A 22,368-nucleotide genomic window follows, 5' to 3' on the forward strand; every position below is an offset into this window, starting at 1 on the left:
ATAACTACAATGACTTGCTATGGATACTGTCTCTACCTTATAACTACAATGACTTGCTATGGATACTGTCTCTTCCTTATAACTACAATGACTTGCTATGGACACCATCTCTTCCTTATAACTACAATGACTTGCTATGGATACTGTCTCTACCTTATAACTACAATGAATTGCTATGGATACCATTTCTTCATTATAACTACAATGACTTGCTATGGATACCATTTCTTCCTTATAACTACAATGACTTGCTATGGACACCATCTCTTCCTTATAACTACAATGACTTGCTGTGAATAATGTCTCTTCCTTATAACTACAATGACTTGTTATGGATAATGTCTCTTCCTTATAACTACAATGAATTGCTATGGATACCATTTCTTCATTATAACTACAATGAATTGCTATGGACACCATCTCTTCCTTATAACTACAATGACTTGCTATGGATACTGTCTCTTCCTTATAACTACAATGACTTGCTATGGACACCATCTCTTCCTTATAACTACAATGACTTGCTATGGACACCATCTCTTCCTTATAACTACAATGACTTGCTATGGATACTGTCTCTACCTTATAACTACAATGACTTGCTGTGAATAATGTCTCTTCCTTATAACTACAATGAATTGCTATGGATACCATTTCTTCATTATAACTACAATGAATTGCTATGGACACCATCTCTTCCTTATAACTACAATGACTTGCTATGGATACTGTCTCTTCCTTATAACTACAATGACTTGCTATGGACACCATCTCTACCTTATAACTACTATGACTTGCTGTGAATAATGTCTCTTCCTTATAACTACAATGACTTGCTGTGAATAATGTCTCTTCCTTATAACTACAATGACTTGCTATGGATTCTGTCTCTACCTTATAACTACAATGACTTGCTATGGACACCATCTCTACCTTATAACTACAAAGGATTGCTATGAATAATGTCTCTACCTTATAACTACAAAGGATTGCTATGGATTCTGTCTCTTCCTTATAACTACAATGACTTGTTATGGATATTGTCTCTACCTTATAACTACAATGACTTGTTATGGACACTGTCTCTACCTTATAACTACAATGACTTGCTATGGATACCATTTCTTCCTTATAACTACAATGACTTGCTATGGATACTGTCTCTTCCTTATAACTACAATGACTTGCTATGGATTCTGTCTCTTCCTTATAACTACAATGACTTGCTATGGATACCATTTCTTCCTTATAACTACAATGACTTGCTATGGATTCTGTCTCTTCCTTATAAGTACAATGACTTGCTATGGATACTGTCTCTTCCTTATAACTACAATGACTTGCTATGGACACCATCTCTTCCTTATAACTACAATGACTTGCTATTGACACCATCTCTCCCTTATAACTACAATGACTTGCTATGAATAATGTCTCTTCCTTATAACTACAATGACTTGCTATGGATACTGTCTCTTCCTTATAACTACAATGACTTGCTATGGATACTGTCTCTACCTTATAACTACAATGACTTGCTATGGATACTGTCTCTACCTTATAACTACAATGACTTGCTATGGACACCATCTCTACCTTATAACTACAATGACTTGCTATGGATACCATTTCTTCCTTATAACTACAATGAATTGCTATGGATACCATTTCTTCATTATAACTACAATGACTTGCTATGGATACCATTTCTTCCTTATAACTACAATGACTGGCTATGGATACTGTCTCTTCCTTATAACTACAATGACTTGCTATGGATACTGTCTCTTCCTTATAACTACAATGACTTGCTATGGATTCTGTCTCTTCCTTATAACTACAATGACTTGCTATGGATACTGTCTCTTCCTTATAACTACAATGACTTGATTAGGGTTTCACTTGATATTGCTAGGAATTGCCTTAGTGGTTGTCAAGGATATTTAACAAAATTAAGGGAGGAAGGGACATTTAAATAAAAAATACAAATCACTCATAGAAAGTTCAGCATCATGTCAATAAATCGTAGAATTTATACTTCGATTTTTTTTCTTCTGAGACACTTCAGAACATCCGAAGGGAAAAGTGAAAATGAAGATTGAAAAGGAAGTAGTAAAAAGTTTTATTTTTTGCTTCAAATAATTCTGTAATAAATATCTGAAATTGTTCTGATGAACTGGCTCCCGTGACCTCTACGGCACGGCTCTACACTTGTTACACAGTTATTCTTTTATCTGCTAATGAACACTACAATATCGTCTAAGTTACCAAAGTCTAATGAAATCTCTGCCACTGACAATAGTTAGCTGATATGGGGCATTGGATGCAATATAGAGTTGGTTTTTAATGAAAGGTTAGAATTTACCTGTTAAAGGTGGAAATCTTTGCACATCAGAGGAGAGCTGAATGTTATCTAATATGGGTAGTGTATATTTCCACCTCTCCAGAGGGCAATTTACAGGTATATTTATAGAGTCAGAACCTGCTCCAGGTGGAAATTGAGGTACCCTGTTGGAGGATGGAGTGTTACAGGTATATTTATAGAGTCAGAACTTTACCTGCTCCAGGTGAGAATTGAGGTACTCTGTTGGAGGATGGAGTGTTACAGGTATATCTATAGAGTCAGAACTTTACCTGCTCCAGGTGAGAATTGAGGTACCCTGTTGGAGGATGGAGTGTTACAGGTATATCTATAGAGTCAGAACTTTACCTGCTCCAGGTGGGAATTGAGGTATCCTGTTGGAGGGTGGAGTGTTACAGGTGATCACTTTGGTGGTATGGGTCAGGTTGGCAGGTGTCATCAATCTGGCATTCCCTCTGATAAAGGCACACTTAAAATTTCCATTGAACATTGGAAGGTTTGAAATGCTCAAAGTCAACTGAAAAAAAAAGAAAAAAATTTAATCTTTCAAATGTAAGATTATTTTAAGATTAGATGCAAAACTAAAAAAAAAAAAAGAAAAAAAAGAGAGAATACACAAGAACGTTCAGAATTTTTCATGCATATCTTGTTGCTTTATTTTGATGGAGATAAAATTGAGAGAAAGCTGAATGATTTAAGAAACATAAGACAATTGTAATAATGGAAATCTCTAAAAGTAACGATTTTACTCTCTTGGGAAGTAGCAACTGTTGTATCCAGGCTGTGTAAATACAACAGTAAACTTGCCTGTATTGGAGAGAGTAGTCCCTGCCTATCTTTTTATTGTGCTACAGTTAAACACTGTCTGAATATAAAGTGTACTTAATCACAGCTCTTCTGAAACAATTGTAGGAAAAGTTCCTTCATCTGCTGATAAACTTGGGGGATATAATTTACAAATCAATTTATTGTTGCTTTCATTCTAAATTGATGTACATTCTTGCTGAAAATCTCTCTTCTGTTTTGCCCATACTTTTTTCAACCTGTCAGGGCTGCGGAACTATAACACAGATTTCAAACAAAAAATCCATAGCAGCTTGCGGGTCCTAGAATACGAATCTCAACATTTTTATTCTCCTGGGACCAATTTCTGGCTTTTATGATGGCCGTGTATGCCATTCTGGATACCAACTAATCTTTGCATTGGATTCTGGACTTCCATATCTAAATCGTTTAAGTAAATTAAAAATACATGTAGTAAGTTATTCTTTGTTTGCCGGTGGTGTTTTGTTTAGGCGAGATCTATACTCTGTCCAATAAAGTCATGATCCATCAAATTTCATCTGTGTGTGCCTAACCATCAGCTCTCTGCTCTATATCTCATTGTAAACTCGAGGCTGTATAGTGGTATTGGTAACAGTGTGGGGTGTGGGAGCCATTAGAATCATCATGTCACCTATTGTGTACAGTTCCTAGGAGAGCAGAATCACAAACAATCACAGGAAGACAAGATGGAAAGATCTGATACCGAGCATTCACCAATGGAGATGTTCACCAGGCAATGTCCACTTAGCCTCTGTATTAATCCACCTCACTCGTGTGTCTGATTTGCATTGATCAACAAGAAATGATAACAAACATGTCCCCTGACACTGACCAGTGGTACCAGGCAGTACACAAAGCTGTCCCAGGACACTTTCAAATTGTATCAATACCTCAATGACAAAACTCACTTTTCTTTACCATAACACCATAGGCTTAGAATATATTAATGTCCATACAACAGTTAAGAACATATGAAAAGAATGTCACAGCGGGGCAAAATAGTCATCGTAAAGTGTCATCACACCGAAATATCATATCACAGACATGGTATCATGACCAGGAGTTTCAGGTGCTGTTCCCACATCAGACCTAAAAGTGCACCCATCACATGTCTACATGTAACAGTACATGTGTCCCCTGTGACTTATGCTAATTTGTGGTACCTAACAGGACCAATAACATTTGGTCATAAAGCTGGTGGGGCCTAATCAAAATGTTTCCTGTGTCCCCGCTATCGTAAGGTACATCATGGCTGTCCCTAAAGAACAATTTGTGTGTATTTACTCCAATTCTCCTGTCACCCTATTTCCAGCACTTACCAATGACTTTCTCCCTAAAACATGCCATGTTTTTACGACTTCCTAGGCTAATCCACTTTGTTTCATTGTTTGTGTTCGTTAGAACCTCTTAACCCTTTTGGACTATTCTAGAAAAGCCTAATTGGTTCCGAATCAGCTGTACGATTTACACTTGGTGTTACTCTTCAGTATATAATCTATTTCTATACCAACTAGCATACACTTCAAATGAAGCCATGCACTCATTTGAACTTTCTTCCATATGAAAGTACAATTCTGTATTCCATGTTTTTATATTCATTAGGAGCACACACTAGTCAACTGTAACCTTACATATATATAGATACCTTGTGAACAGTAACTGTTTAATACTGATACCTAATTAACTCTCCTTTACAGTCTTCTCCATCAAATAGCTTGTTAAAGACAGGAGAGGTCCTAATTATCTCACCCAATTCTGGCTTTATTTACACCTTAATTATTGATAACCTATCTAGTTTACCGGTTAATTGCCACAATAATTTACTGTTTAACCCTTGTATAAGTTAACTGGTACTCAGTGTAATAGTTTACTGATGACTCAATGCAATAGTTTACTGGTAATTCAGTGTAATAGTTTACTGGTAACTCAATGTAATAGTTTACTGGTAACTCAATGTAATAGTTTACTGGTAACCCAATGTAATAGTTTACTGGTAACTCAATGCAATAGTTTACTGGTAATTCAGTGTAATAGTTTACTGGTAATTCAATGTAATAGTTTACTGGTAACTCAATGTAATAGTTTACTGGTAACCCAATGTAATAGTTTACTGGTAACTCAATGCAATAGTTTACTGGTACTCAGTGTAATAGTTTACTGATGACTCAATGTAATAGTTTACTGGTAACTCAATGTAATAGTTTACTGGTAACTCAATGTAATAGTTTCCTGGTAACCCAATGTAATAGTTTACTGGTAACTCAATGTAATAGTTTACTGGTAACTCAATGTAATAGTTTACCGGTAACTCAATGTAATAGTTTACCGGTAACTCAATGTAATAATTTACTTGTAACTCAATGTAATAGTTTACCGATAACTCAATGTAATAGTTTACTGGTAACCCAATGTAATAGTTTACTGGTAACTCAATGTAATAGTTTACCGGTAACTCAATGTAATATTTATCTGGTAACTCAATGTAATAGTTTACTGGTAACTCAATGTAATAGTTTACTGATAACTCAATTTAATAGTTTACTGGTAACTCAATGTAATAATTCACTGGTAACTCAATATAATACTTTACTGGTAACTCAATGTAATATTTTACTGGTAACTCAATGTAATAGTTTACTGATAACTCAATGTAATAATTTACTGGTAACTCAATGTAATAGTTCACTGGTAACTCAATGTAATAGTTTACTGGTAACTCAATGTAATAGTTTACTGGTAACTCAATTTAATAGTTAACTGATAGCTTCTTACAAGGTTTCCATAAATTCAATAACAGTAATAATTGTATATTGCTTCTTGTTCTCATTACCAGACAAACAGAACCTGCTATCCTACACTTATACATGTCTGTAGGTTATATCATGTGAACATCCAACCTGCTTGTATTTAATCAACCAGCTGTTTTTGATGTAGGTGAGACCACTGGCTTGTATTACACTATAAAGTACATTAACCATTCTCTGTTGGAGCTCAAAGCTTCATCATCTCTCTTGATACCAATCTAATTTTATTTAATTGATATTTGTTTTTACAACATCTTCATTGAGTAATTAAGTTGGACAACAATATAAACATAAAATAATTCTACTTTTAATTAACTTTTTGGTATGCCCTAGATACTAATAAACAAAACACATATGGAACACTATTCCTAGACACAACATAATTAGCTGTAATTAAAATAAAGCATGTTTAGGTACATGGGTTATCTACCCTTGTTACATATATACCTCCTAAAGTATTACCCAAAGCAACAAAATATCTCTAAAACTGACATGTGTTCTTCATTATAGTAAATTTTTTAAGTATGTTACCCAGTCAAGTTATATTGAAGGAGGATACAGGTCGCGAAATTACAGGCATATAAACTCCTTTTAATGTTAACCTCTTTTTGTTTTGTCATCATCGAAAATATTTTGAATTTTTCTAAATTGGTTCGGAACGGAACTCTAATTACAGCAATGCCACACTAAGAAATGACAAGATAACTGTAATCCACTTTTTACATCGTGTGTCGATTCCTTTCTGGTAGATATCGATTTTTGAATTCCAAAGTAAAGCTTAAGAAGCAATTGAAGTTGATGAAAAGCAAAACCTCATTGAAGATGTATTATTAAAATTGCACATAATTGTGTATGATTGCAAACCCAGTTGAGAAAATCGAGTGCTGGGTGCTGGTATTACAAAAAGGGTATAGACTGTGGTAGTAATTTAACAAGACCAGACTAATTATAGCTCAATGGGTGAAGCCCTTCAGGTCCTGTCCTGTCAGAAATACTAAACGTAAAATAGAATGAATATGGTCTAAGATTCAGGTAGGAAAGATTTAAGGTATCCATTGGTATACTGGGGAGGAACACAAGGTACGGGGATTTAAGGTATCCACTGGTATACTGGGGAGGAACACAAGGTACGGGGATTTAAGGTATCCACTGGTATACTGGGGAGGAACACAAGTACGGGGATTTAAGGTATCCACTGGTATACTGGGGAGGAACACAAGGTACGGGGATTTAAGGTATCCACTGGTATACTGGGGAGGAACACAAGGTACGGGGATTTAAGGTAACCACTGGTATACTGGGGAGGAACACAAGGTACGGGGATTTAAGGTAACCATTGGTATACTGGGGAGGAACACAAGGTACGGGGATTTAAGGTAACCATTGGTATACTGGGGATTCAGAATCCTTCCTGAACTAGGAACATTTTTTTACATTTAAGTGATTTTTTTCCCCCTAGACATGGACACTTTAAAAGGTTTAAGAATGATTTGTAGAAGAATGAACTATTCTGAGATTTAAGTTAGTTTTTGTGGAAGTATATTTGAGAGATTTATGGAAGCTGTTTGTTGATAAAGAAAGTATCGGAGACTTAATTGTCATTTAAGGCATTCATTTGAAAAGGACGAACCATTAGTTGTTATGTTTGTAGAGGAAGAACAGATCTGCTATTGTCACTTGTAGATGTAGAAACATATTCACAGATGAAGAATGTTCATTAATATGCATGTTTATTACAAGTAGAAGTCATGTGATGACTAGTATATAGCTTCACCTGTTTTTTCTTCATTATCAATTTAAAGAAAACTAATCTTATCATCAGAAATGTATTCAATTCCCTGAGGTAGCTGTAGTATTTTCTCCCCCTTGTCTTACTAGTAATATAGGTGATAGGAGCCTGCCTATTGTAACATTAACAATGTCACTCTTTACCTCCTCCTTATATGGTGATTAGGCAGTGATTGATACTATGAACGGCCAGTACACCCTGGTCCTGACAATACCACTATATCTTTGTTCTCCTCAATATTCATACCTAATAGTGGAGAAATTGTAATCCCCTTGTTTACCCATTAACCAGTACACAGACTTATTGATATTCGTACTGTAATATGGCCGACTTTCATAAACCATCCTCCACTGATAAAAGATGACAGCCGTATGCAAGAAAACCTAACAGAGACTCAGACAAAATTTAGGTAAAGGTAGACTTTTTTACCATTACAAAAGACAATTTTCCTGTTTATAATCGCTTCATGTGGTTTTGCAAATGAATGGCGATCAATTGTGGTTGAATGCTGCTAATTCGAAATAGAAATTGTGACAGATTGAATATGAATGTGTGTTTACTTCCAAACGAACAGGTCCTTATGGCCACTGTGACAGATTACCATACAGTCACAATAGACCTCGGCCATACCATCGGTCACCAATCTATGATGGAGTGAAGCCAATTCTACTGTCCAAGCTGATCGACAAACTGGTCAGAGGTCTCTGCCCGTCAAGTTCTGTACAGGTTTTACTGGACAAGATATATAGTAATCGTGACATACCCACTCATGGCGTATAGTGAAGACTTTCAAATCACACAGGAAATATTTATGATTTTACCAAATGCAATATCCTATTTTTAATCTCCTTTTCTCTCCTGTTCTGTCAAAACAACTTTTAACTTACTTTATCACAGTGACCTAATTTTTCTAAGGGAATTTTGTAAAGTATCTTATCCATCCATGTCAACATAACTAATTGATGACAACTGCACTTCCTGAGGCTTTATTTATATTCAGGTAACAGCGACCTAAATTATTCCAGTGTCCCAGTCTATCTAGGTCACAATGACCTTGTTTGTCCTGTGTTGATCTACTTACTCTGGTTGTTTTGGAGTAGTCTCTCTGGATCTTGTCTGGGAACACCTGGGAAATGTTTGGACAGGTCTGATCACTGTACTCCAGCCAGTGGAGGTCATGGTCATGGTTCTTACACTCGGACACGACACTGCACCTGTAAAATAGCAACAGTAACATTCACAGTGTGACTCTAAAATGGTGCTATCTGAGATATGTATAACATGTAATTAAATGAGGGGTGCCTATTTGGGCCAACCTGTGTCCCCTTAGTGATTTAAGCATGATCTATTTGCAGGAATAAACTTAAAATCTTCTACATTAAAATAAATATCATCAGATTTTGGGCGGGCAAAGTTTTGGGGTCAAAAGTGAGAGTGGGGGTGAGAGGGTTGTGTTAAATGTTTTTACATACTGTAAACTTTACCCTTTCCTACAAAATTTCAATCAAATATGAGATTTAAGGAATGTTATGGCTATAGGACTGATCAGTGAAGACAAAGATCGGTGATGACAAAGATCGGTGATGACAAAGATCGGTGTGGTCAGAGATTGGATGGAGTTTGGTGGAGACAGTCTTGTCTATCATCACTCAATCTATCTAGAGTTGTTTAATTCCTTGTAACCATTATAGCCTATCTAGAGTTGTTTAATTCCTTGTAACCATTATAGCCTACCTAGAGTTGTTTAATTCCTTGTAACCATTATAGCTGAAACTAGCTATCATGTTGTCATGGACCCAAACAGTAACTAGGTCGAAGAGGACTTCTTACTAGACTTCGCACCTGTTACTATCCTGGCCATATTTGGTTGTGTCATACAAAAGAGAAGGCCTTAGGTGTGACTAATTAATTGTTTATAATTATATAACCACCTAGCAACCATTGAACTCTTCTACCCTAACAACCATTGAACTCTTCTACCCTAGTAACCATTGAACTCTTCTACCCTAACAACCATTGAACTCTTCTACCCTAACAACCATTGAACTCTTCTACCCTAACAACCATTGAACTCTTATACCCTAGTAACCATTGAACTCTTCTACCCTAGCAACCATTGAACTCTTTTACCCTAGCAACCATTGAACTCTTCTACCCTAGTAACCATTGAACTCTTTTACCCTAGCAACCATTGAACTCTTCTACCCTAGTAACCATTGAACTCTTTTACCCTAGCAACCATTGAACTCTTTTACCCTAGCAACCATTGAACTCTTCTACCCTAGCAACCATTGAACTCTTCTACCCTAGTAACCATTGAACTCTTCTACCCAAGCAACCATTACACTCTTCTACAAACAAATTACCACTAGTTACCTCTTTTATCACTTAGTAACATTGTACCTATATCAGTTCTTGTTATAATCAAAACAACTAAAGTTACATCACTTGGACTCAATCATTAATTATTTCAGAAGGAGACATGGATGAATTCCAAAGACTGCTGAATTTTGTTACTTTGTTTATATGACTAAGTGACAAAAGCAAACCAAAAGACAAGCATTTTACATATATCAGAGGTGTAGAGAATAGGTGACTCATTCCATCTAATGTTAAATTAGGAAAGCAGTCCTAACTAAACAGACAATAGATGTATATTTATAGATATCTAATATACTGAATAGATGACAAGTATTTCCTTGACCTGGAGTAAAAAAAACATTTGTCTGTGCCAACTGGAGGACAAACATCCAAAGCCTATAATGACTTGGTGTGCTCTTAGAAACATTTCCATGACCTGGAATAAGCAACGTCAATCTTCCCTAAAATCCATTATAGCATCAAGCATTTCATCGGCCACTGTAAATCTACCGATATGAGAACTGGTTTGTACTTCCAGACAACCAAACCTCTTTATAGACGCCAAAACATGTAAATTATTTCCAGTAAGTAGAACTGAAAATGATAACCCTGGAAAAACAGTGACAACCTATTTGAATATGTCGGCACCATAAAGACGCGACAACCCTGGTACTTCCAACCTCACAGACAGATCAAGATTTCAACTTGAAAACCCATAATTTTAACAATAGAAGATTTGGCGGATTTGTGTTGTGTGCCACAGCACGGGGAGATCTGTTTCTAGCCTCATGAGCTTTATTCAAAGTAAATTACAGCACTTTTTATGTTGGCGACTTATGCAGCGACCAAAATGATTGCTGCTGAGAGACCTGATCTACTTCCACAATTCCGGAAAACAATCAACAAATATAGACTGTTCGTGCATCTCTGAATACAGAAAACCTATAAAACAGGATTATGCCAATAACCACAGTATCCTGGTCAATCGGTACACAAGACAACATCATGCAAGTTGGTTTCAGAAGCTGTTTTTCATTTCTGATTTAAAAATGTTCTGGTTTTGGATTTCAAAAAAAATACTGCCTCAGAATAACTACTACCTGTGAAGCAGAGTAGTAGTATGGTAGACTGCAAAAATCCACGGAACAGCTACAAATATCTCTAAGTTATGTTTGCCTGTGTACAATGATCTTGTAGTAAAGATTCTGATTGTCTTTTTACAATTTGATGTTAGAATATAAAATATTTCCTGTCAACAAATATATCAGATTTAAAAAGTTGTCTACAAATATCTCAAAATAATGATGACAATAAGATACAATGTAAAGTGAACGTGTTGATGGAGATGCGAGGATTTTAGTGTTCTACAAAGTCTTCACATCATATAACTCATAGCAAACTACATTGTATAGTCAGCCCTCCGTCAACATCCCTGTTTACAGTCTATAGGTAACACGTAGTCATCAATTCTCCACATTGAAATCAACTCAAGTGCCAAGAATATTAATATACTTCCATTTCTTCGAAACAATGATAATATCTGGTTTCCCTGGGGATCGGAGTAAATGTACATTTCATTACTAATCCATTATTCTTCCTTTTCCTGGAAAGCCTCTGAGTATATCATCATGGAAACGCTGTAAAATTATTCCTATTTCTAAAACTTCATTTTCTTCTTCTATTCTCCTTTTCTTATAGATATCTACAAGAGTAAATGTGGCTTTCCCACTTATCAATCAAACACCACATATAGTATATATTGTAGAACAGATGGGGTTACATTAAAGACTAGCAGACTCCAGAATCTCCTGGAAACAAACTTCCTGTCACTACTTGAGGGCACTGATCTGGTCCTAAATTCTCTGATGACAGATAGAAATACCTATCTTCTTCACATTCCAACAAAATTTAATTTGAGAATTTGGAAGCTGTCCATTTTTTGGGTCCCTAAGGAAATGTTTGTTGCTTACTCCATTTTGTTATTGTGAGCCAACAAGGCACCAAGTTACAGACATGGTGTAAGTCATGTCAAGCTGAGACAGAACTCTCAAGTTTCTGGGAATATGTTCCAGTCAAGAGAGATTCCTCGAGTTTCCAGGAAATAAAAGAGAGCATTTAACATATACTGTTTTCATCCTATTTCTTGAAGATTCTCCAAATATTTTATACCTTTAAAACTTCAAGCTTTAATAATAATCAGAACCGTCATATAAATGAATTGGATACAAATTTACAAACTTGTTGAAAATATTTCTATACATTTAAAGTTCCCTCTATATAGAAAAGCAAACAATCAATTGTTACCATCTGGAGAGGTCTTTATGGAGCCAAACGAGACTAACTCTAGGTTGGTATAGGAGGGGACAGCTGACTAGAACTATACAAGGCAAGTTATGAATATGGATGTCGATCAACATCAAATACGGTCTATGTAATTCCTATAGGGACGACAATTCTACAGGAACATGTCCAGCAGTGTCAGGGCGACACCGTTATCCTTGGACAGGGTCTAACCAGACAATGCCATGGTGCAGAAGGATTATGATATACACAAGTCCCTACAGCTAAATGTACTTAAACAAAACATGTCTTTCAGAAAGGCAGCTACTTGTAGATTTTGCTAATATTGATCACCGTGAAAACTGGTACAATACTAATCGTACAAAATGTATTACGATGGATCCAGTGGGATATCGTAGAGACTAGGTACCGGCCAACTGTCTGTGTGTGTTTGGAATTCAAATAGTATGTGGAAAGTCTCCTCCAAGTATCTGGGATGAGATTCCAGGAATAATCTTATATATTAACTGTAGTGTGCAGATTTGGAGGAAAATCTACACATTTTCTATGATTGTGTACGTTTGAAGCAAGAAGAGAGGCTGCTGGAATTCCCTCGCTCTACAATTGTATAGCTTAAGTGGAAGTTCCTCTATAATGGTGTAGCTTGAAGAAGGAGTGCAATCTAGAAGTTCCTCTATAATTTGAAGTGGGAAAGCAGTCTAGAATTTCCTCTATAATTTGAAGTGGGAATGCAGTCTAAAATTTCTTCTAACTGTTATTGTATAAGTTTGAAATGGAAAGAAATATGACATTAGTTAAACATCCTCAGTTTTTAATCGTATTTTAACATCTCCATTTGGACAACAACTTGCTATGACCAGTTACCTAATTGATGATTAATCAAATGACTTCACAAAACATAATGCACAATATTTTTATTTGATCAATGATAAAATGAATGTATTACACAATGGCTGACTAAGTGTGTAGTAGTGGAGGGTTCCACACAGCTGATCTTATCTCCATGTACCTCAGGTCCCACTCAAACCACGTCCATGTACACTGACATTAAATCTCCGACTACATCACAATTTCATTTCCATAAATTCCGTTTGCCAGTAACGAGACTGTTGTTATCAACAATATTAAATGGGAAATAGATTTGAAAAGCACAAAACGCGTTCTGATACAGAATCTTTTTAACCACTTACATTTTCATTTCCGTTTAAATCTGTTTCATCTTTTTTTGCAAATTATACAAAAGCATTTGTTTGATATAGATTTTTATACAAAAATATGAATATTTAATAGATAAACCCAACCTAACAACAAAAACATCATGATTGGCGGGTATCTCGTGTCAGCCCCAGATTTTACTTCCTATATGCAGAACACTCACAAGATTTTTAATTATATACCAAAAACTTCTCTATATCAATCCTTAGATGTCTAACTCAGGTGTTACTACAGAACTCGGTATCTTTATACTATTTGTGTCTCCGTCATACTACATAGATTATCATATATAACCTGATATAACAGCGACACAGTATGGCAGTACCAACATTGTATGTATACTGTGTTAAAGTTCAACTAATTTTGGGATCTTTTCTTTTCTCCTCTTTCTAAACAAGTTTTTCTTCCCAATGTTTCCCGTAACACTGCCCCACTTTTGACCTTGAGTTTGACCCTTAGTTGAATTAAAGGTAGGTTATTGAGGCACCAGAGTCTATAGATTATAGGTGCTGTCCCCTAGCCAAGACACACCAGAGTCTATAGATTATAGGTACTGTCCCCTAGCCAAGACACACCAGTCTCTAGATTGTAGGTACTGTCCCCTAGCCAAGACACACCAGTCTCTAGATTATAGGTACTGTCCCCTAGCCAAGACACACCAGAGTCTATAGATTATAGGTACTGTCCCCTAGCCGAGACACACCAGTCTATATATTATAGGTACTGTCCCCTAGCCAAGACACACCAGTCTCTAGATTGTAGGTACTGTCCCCTAGCCAAGACACACCAGTCTCTAGATTATAGGTACTGTCCCCTAGCCAAGACACACCAGAGTCTATAGATTATAGGTACTGTCCCCTAGCCGAGACACACCAGTCTATATATTATAGGTACTGTCCCCTAGCCAAGACACACCAGAGTCTATAGATTATAGGTACTGTCCCCTAGCCAAGACACACCAGTCTCTAGATTGTAGGTACTGTCCCCTAGCCAAGACACACCAGTCTCTAGATTATAGGTACTGTCCCCTAGCCAAGACACACCAGAGTCTATAGATTATAGGTACTGTCCCCTAGCCGAGACACACCAGTCTATATATTATAGGTACTGTCCCCTAGCCAAGACACACCAGTCTCTAGATTGTAGGTACTGTCCCCTAGCCAAGACACACCAGTCTCTAGATTATAGGTACTGTCCCCTAGCCAAGACACACCAGAGTCTATAGATTATAGGTACTGTCCCCTAGCCGAGACACACCAGTCTATATATTATAGGTACTGTCCCCTAGCCGAGACACACCAGTCTATAGATTATAGGTACTGTCTCCTAGCCGAGACACACCAGTCTATAGATTATAGGTACTGTCCCCTAGCCAAGACACACCAGTCTCTAGATTGTAGGTACTGTCCCCTAGCCAAGACACACCAGTCTCTAGATTATAGGTACTGTCCCCTAGCCAAGACACACCAGAGTCTATAGATTATAGGTACTGTCCCCTAGCCGAGACACACCAGTCTATATATTATAGGTACTGTCCCCTAGCCGAGACACACCAGTCTATAGATTATAGGTACTGTCTCCTAGCCGAGACACACCAGTCTCTAGATTATAGGTACTGTCCCCTAGCCGAGACACACCAGTCTCTAGATTATAGGTACTGTCCCCTAGCCGAGACACACCAGTCTATAGATTATAGGTACTGTCCCCTAGCCGAGACACACCAGTCTATAGATTATAGGCGCTGTCCCCTAGCCGAGACACACCAGTCTCTAGATTATAGGTACTGTCCCCTAGCCGAGACACACCAGTCTATAGATTATAGGCACTGTCTCCTAGCCGAGACACACCAGTCTATAGATTATAGGTACTGTCCCCTAGCCGAGACACACCAGTCTATAGATTATAGGCGCTGTCCCCTAGCCAAGACACACCAGTCTCTAGATTATAGGTACTGTCCCCTAGCCGAGACACACCAGAGTCTATAGATTATAGGTACTGTCCCCTAGCCGAGACACACCAGTCTCTAGATTAAAGGTACTGTCCCCTAGCCGAGACACACCAGTCTATAGATTAAAGGTACTGTCCCCTAGCCGAGACACACCAGTCTATAGATTAAAGGTACTGTCCCCTAGCCGAGACACACCAGTCTATAGATTAAAGGTACTGTCCCCTAGCCGAGACACACCAGTCTCTAGATTATAGGTACTGTCTCCTAGCCGAGACACACCAGTCTCTAGATTATAGGTACTGTCCCCTAGCCGAGACACACCAGTCTATAGATTATAGGTACTGTCTCCTAGCCGAGACACACCAGTCTCTAGATTATAGGTACTGTCCCCTAGCCGAGACACACCAGTCTATAGATTATAGGCGCTGTCCCCTAGCCGAGACACACCAGTCTATAGATTATAGGCGCTGTCCCCTAGCCGAGACACACCAGTCTATAGATTAGAGGTACTGTCCCCTAGCCGAGACACACCAGTCTCTAGATTATAGGTACTGTCCCCTAGCCGAGACACACCAGTCTATAGATTAGAGGTACTGTCCCCTAGCCGAGACACACCAGTCTATAGATTATAGGTACTGTCCCCTAGCCGAGACACACCAGTCTCTAGATTATAGGTACTGTCTCCTAGCCGAGACACACCAGTCTATAGATTATAGGTACTGTCTCCTAGCCGAGACACACCAGTCTCTAGATTATAGGTACTGTCCCCTAGCCGAGACACACCAGTCTCTAGATTATAGGCACTGTCTCCTAGCTGAGACACACCAGTCTATAGCTTATAGGTACTGTCCCCTAGCCGAGACACACCAGTCTATAGATTATAGGTACTGTCTCCTAGCCGAGACACACCAGTCTCTAGATTATAGGTACTGTCCCCTAGCCGAGACACACCAGTCTATAGATTATAGGCGCTGTCCCCTAGCCGAGACACACCAGTCTATAGATTATAGGCGCTGTCCCCTAGCCGAGACACACCAGTCTATAGATTATAGGCGCTGTCCCCTAGCCGAGACACACCAGTCTATAGATTATAGGCACTGTCTCCTAGCCGAGACACACCAGTCTATAGATTATAGGTACTGTCCCCTAGACGAGACACACCAGTCTATAGATTATAGGTACTGTCCCCTAGACGAGACACACCAGTCTATAGATTATAGGTACTGTCCCCTAGCCGAGACACACCAGTCTATAGATTATAGGTACTGTCCCCTAGACGAGACACACCAGTCTATAGATTATAGGTACTGTCTCCTAGCCGAGACACACCAGTCTCTAGATTATAGGTACTGTCCCCTAGCCGAGACACACCAGTCTATAGATTATAGGCGCTATCCCCTAGCCGAGACACACCAGTCTATAGATTATAGGTACTGTCTCCTAGCCGAGACACACCAGTCTCTAGATTATAGGTACTGTCCCCTAGCCGAGACACACCAGTCTATAGATTATAGGCGCTGTCCCCTAGCCAAGACACACCAGTCTATAGATTATAGGTACTGTCCCCTAGCCGAGACACACCAGTCTCTAGATTATAGGTACTGTCCCCTAGCCGAGACACACCAGTCTATAGATTGTAGGTACTGTCCCCTAGCCGAGACACACCAGTCTATAGATTATAGGTACTGTCTCCTAGCCGAGACACACCAGTCACTAGATTATAGGTACTGTCCCCTAGCCGAGACACACCAGTCTATAGATTATAGGTACTATCACCTAGCCGAGACACACCAGAGTCTATAGATTAAAGGCACTGTCTCCTAGCTGAAACACACCAGAGTCTATAGATTATAGGTGCCATCTCCTAGTCGAGACACACCAGAGTCTATAGATTATAGGTGTTGTCCCTAGCCGAGACACACTGGAGTCTAGAAAATTGGTACTTTTGTTCTCTGCATATATTTAGCTTTAAAGCTGGCAGTAAGTACAGACTTGCCCTTCGTCAGTTAAGAATGCGACCAGTTGGATTCAAACACTACCATTTCCATGTGAGGCATTACAGTGTGATAGCACTTTAAAAAGTCTTGTTAATGGTGCCATCCATCATGGATATGGTCCTTAAATGACTTTTTTGTGTTAATATGATGGTAAACAACGTCAAACCTGAAATCCAGACTGACTGTGATATATAATTTAAGCAGGTTTTTACTTGGTTGTAAATGATCCTACAAAAATCTAGATTTATCATAGTGTTGTGATACCACTTGACTGTGTAATCTACAGCACTCTACCCCCAGGTTTATTTTACAATTCTGGCGTAACATGACACATATACACATTACTTCCGTGCAACAGGTGCAACCACATCAAAGATAAACCCTGTATCATCTGTTGTTCCTATCACAGCTAGTTGTCAAACACATGTTGTACATCATCTCCCTCTTAAACCACTATATAGTTTGACAGGCCGAGTCTCATAACCTACGACAGTCTGGAATGTGGGCACCTGAATTCTCTTCTATATAGTTTTTTTCCAATTAGGCATATAATTACCTATATTATATATATTTCTTCTTTTCTTTCTTTTTCTTTTTCACTTAATCCACGGTTGGAAAGGCAGCACTAAGTGTGAAAGGAAATTGGGAAATCTGTAAGCCAGTACTGACTAGGTACGGGGACATCAACTGTGACGTTCTCTACTCTCAGTAAACCTGAGTACTGACCAGGTACGGGGACATCAACTGTGACGTTCTCTACTCTCAGTAAACCAGTACTGACCAGGTACGGGGACATCAACTGTGACGTTCTCTACTCTCAGTAAACCAGTACTGACCAGGTACGGGGACATCAACTGTGACGTTCTCTACTCTCAGTAAACCTGAGTACTGACCAGGTACGGGGACATCAACTGTGACGTTCTCTACTCTCAGTAAACCAGTACTGACCAGGTACGGGGACATGTCCTCTACTCTCAGTAAACCAATACTGACCAGGTACGGGGACATCAGCTGTGACGTTCTCTACTCTCAGTAAACCAGTACTGACCAGGTACGGGGACATCAGCTGTGACGTTCTCTACTTTCAGTAAACCAGTACTGACCAGGTACGGGGACATCAGCTGTGATGTTCTCTACTCTCAGTAAACCAGTACTGACCAGGTACGGGGACATCAGCTGTGACGTTCTCTACTCTCAGTAAACCAGTACTGACCAGAACACATGAGAACATCAGCTGTGACAGTCCCTTTAACGAGGGAATGTAATTGTCTTTTGTGTGTGTCTTTGGTAATTGGTGACGTTCTGAGTACTTAGTAACACCCGCCTCCTAAACTAACCCTATATCACAAGGTGGCTGGCAGGTCCCAGCCTGGTACAAGACTACTTTGGGATCAAGCCAATATTGGGATATGCCACACGTCCACTGGGATCACATTTTAACCCTTACAATATAATGTAGAGGACATTAGTGTCCTTTTCTTGACATACACAGAGTAAAAATGATGAATTGAAGGAGAAAAAACTTGGCACATCTTTCAGAAAAGGTCGTCTCACAGCCAATACAAGCCAATTGTTTTGTTCTAGATTACATTTGCAAACTAGATTTTCTAATACTTCCAGTAATTACACAATTTTGTAATTAGTTAAAAACCCCAAAATTTCATTTTTGTACCAGACAATTGAAATGATGAGGACGTTCTATGAGCACTCAACATGACAAGTCTAGCACCTCGAAAAAAAATTTGATTGAATTCTTTCGGTGAGGGCTATATTTTGCCATCGCGTGACAACACCTTTTATTTTATAATTCAATCAAAGTAGACTAGCAGAATATTTAAGCTTCTCCCTCTAGTACTCAAGAACGCCACACAAAATCCTGGTCTCTTAGAAGCTCTATGCATGCTAGTCACAACAGCGCATAACAAATAAATTCCCAAAAAATATTCTCATATGCTTCAAAACAGACCTGACAAATTAGGGAACCCTGTCCCATCATCAGTCTGGTGGAAGACAAGATCAATCGGATACCAAATTAGATTTGTAGTTTCAAGCTTCCATCAATACAATGGATTAAATTGTATTAAAAATCAATGAACATTTCCCGCCATAACCTTTTTTACCACTCCTTGTATAGAATAGATTCAGTAATTAATAACACCTTAATATTATCTGCTCAAGAAAAAAGGTTAAATTTATTTTCAAGATATGAAGAGGAACACTATCAGAACACTAAGAGCTTAAAATTTTACAAACTGAAATGCAGAGAGAAATTTGTAACAATTGAATTTCAATACTGAACTAGAAACTTTAACACGAAGCATTGACATGAAATAATTTAAATAATCTAAAATAATTCAAATTACGCTATTTGGAGAGTTCAGCAAAATTTCAAAGGGAGCTCTATATAATTCCTTGTTGAGATTCCTCATCTCAGCTGAGATTTTCTGTCCGTCTCATTAGCTTTATGTAACATGAGCATTTAACTGGCTCTAATCTGTTGCACCCCCTCCCCACTGTGACACAGGGGAAACTTGACTTTTAAGCTACATGTTAAATAGGGATATCGGACCAGGACCAGAGAGATCCATGGCTTTATAATACATCAGATGAAATCCCCCCTACAGTTATGACTCAGAATCTAAAATGTTGCTGTCAAATTAGGAAAATGAATTTCCCATAATTGTCAAGAAAAGAAAGAGCCAGAAGAATACCCGTGGTCGCATTTCACATGCATTGTAAGATAGGAGTGTGCCGCACCATACACTTGTTCTTAGCTGGTGGGCAGAGCAAAAAGTGAGATACTTTAATGCAACAGCATCAGGTATTCCAAAGCTTCAACAAAAACTCTTAATATCAAATTAAATCATCAGATTTTGACAAAAAAAGAAATGCTAAAAGAGTATTATTATGTACGACAACACATTTTTTCCAGGCAAAATTACCTCCAGTACACCTCTACAATAATACAGAATTTGAATTTTACTTTGACAAAGTCAACAACACTTTACTACACAAAGATTCCTAGGGATTTATAGAAGGACTGAAGTAAGATATTTAGTGGTTATTTTGTAACTTTATTATTTTGTATTGAATACTGATTCATGAAAAAAAGATTCATTAATGAACAGAAATATGTAAACTACCAGCAATACATAGATACTATACCAGTCAGGACAAACAGTAGCATTCCTATTTATCTATCCTCAAAACTATACTATTGAAAACGTATTTAATCTGAACTACTATAATAACATCACAGAAATTTCAACAACATATGATCTCAAGTTTCTTGAATCATTTTGAATTACATATGTTATCCCAATCAAGTCTCTACCAAGAATAGCCTCCGTCTCTAGAAAATTTAGAACTATAAATAAAATGATGCTTTATAATTTTGTCTCAAGAATATATTGATTCTAGCCTTCAAAGCTGGGCAATTCTTCATAAAAACTTAGGAGCTTGTGGCCAGTCTAGTTTGAACCTAACCCACTCATTTCTCTGCTTTTTGACAATCAGATGTAGTCCAATCATAAGCTATTACAGGAATTGCCAATACTGCCAGACAACATTCAAAGTCAACCAATTTAAATGTCACCTGATAACCTCGGTAAGAATAACTCTTATATATTGACCAGCAAACTGACACACAGATGTCTGGCAAAACTTTTGAAGCATTGTATACAAATTTTAGATGTGATTCATCATAAGAGTTTCCATGGTAATTGCCTGTGCCATTTGCTGGAGCCCAATTGGTTGGCCTCCTCAGGCTGGTGGCCTTTTGTGGGACGTATGGCTGTGAAAGGTCTGTAACCGATTCTTTACAAATATGCAGCCTCCTAATTTTCTTTACACAAATAATCTCAGAATTTTTCCACAGGGATGTCTGGGCATTGTAAAGTTTAGTTATTGAAAATTTAAAGCGCAAATCTAATTTCTCTTTTCGTGTTAAAAACCATTTTAAAAATCTGACTTCACCTTGGGTGTCGTATACAAACACAAACATGTCTCTTCTTTTTACAGGCAGAACTCAAGCTAGACTGGTGAAGGGTCTCTATACAGCTATTGTTGTTGGAACGATGTAATTAGTAGTATACAGCTATTGTTGTACGAACGATGTAATTAGTAGTATACAGCTATTGTTGTACGAACGATGTAATTAGTAGTATACAGCTATTGTTGTACGAACGATGTAATTAGTAGTATACAGCTATTGTTGTACGAACGATGTAATTAGCAGTATACAGCTATTGTTGTACGAACGATGTAATTAGCAGTATATACAGCTATTGTTGTATGAACGATGTAATTAGCAGTATACAGCTATTGTTGTACGAACGATGTAATTAGTAGTATACAGCTATTGTTGTACGAACGATGTAATTAGCAGTATACAGCTATTGTTGTACGAACGATGTAATTAGTAGTATACAGCTATTGTTGTTGGAACGATGTAATTAGCAGTATGATATAGTTAGTAACATTGTCTGATTGGTGTCGTTAGTTAAAGCATTAGAGAATGTAGACATTAGTAAAATGATGTAGTTAGTTACATTGATGTAAATAGCATAAAGATGTAAATTAGTTAGCTTTAAATGTTGTTTAAGGATATAAATAGCTATAACATAAGTAGAATGATATGGTTAGTTGATATAGTTAGTTACATTGATGTAGATAGCATAAAGATGTAAATTAGTTAGCTTTAAATGTTGTTTAAGGATATAAATAGCTATAACATAAGTAGAATGATATGGTTAGTTGATATAGTT

General features: G+C 37.7%; 1 protein-coding gene across 2 annotated transcripts in view; it reads right to left on the reverse strand.

Moving 5' to 3' along the window:
* LOC117331751 (plexin-A4-like) overlaps positions 1-22,368 on the reverse strand; it is a 217,325-nt gene that overhangs the window by 52,436 nt on the left and 142,521 nt on the right. For both annotated transcript variants that reach the window (XM_033890627.1, XM_033890626.1), the window contains exons 6-7: positions 8,862-8,994; positions 2,711-2,879 (exon numbers count right to left, since the gene is read on the reverse strand). In XM_033890627.1, coding sequence (XP_033746518.1) covers positions 2,711-2,879; positions 8,862-8,994 — 302 coding nt within the window. The remainder of the gene's footprint in view (positions 1-2,710; positions 2,880-8,861; positions 8,995-22,368) is intronic.

This window comes from Pecten maximus, chromosome 7 (genome assembly GCF_902652985.1).
Source record: "Pecten maximus chromosome 7, xPecMax1.1, whole genome shotgun sequence".
In the NCBI taxonomy this organism is placed as follows: Eukaryota; Metazoa; Mollusca; class Bivalvia; order Pectinida; family Pectinidae; genus Pecten; species Pecten maximus.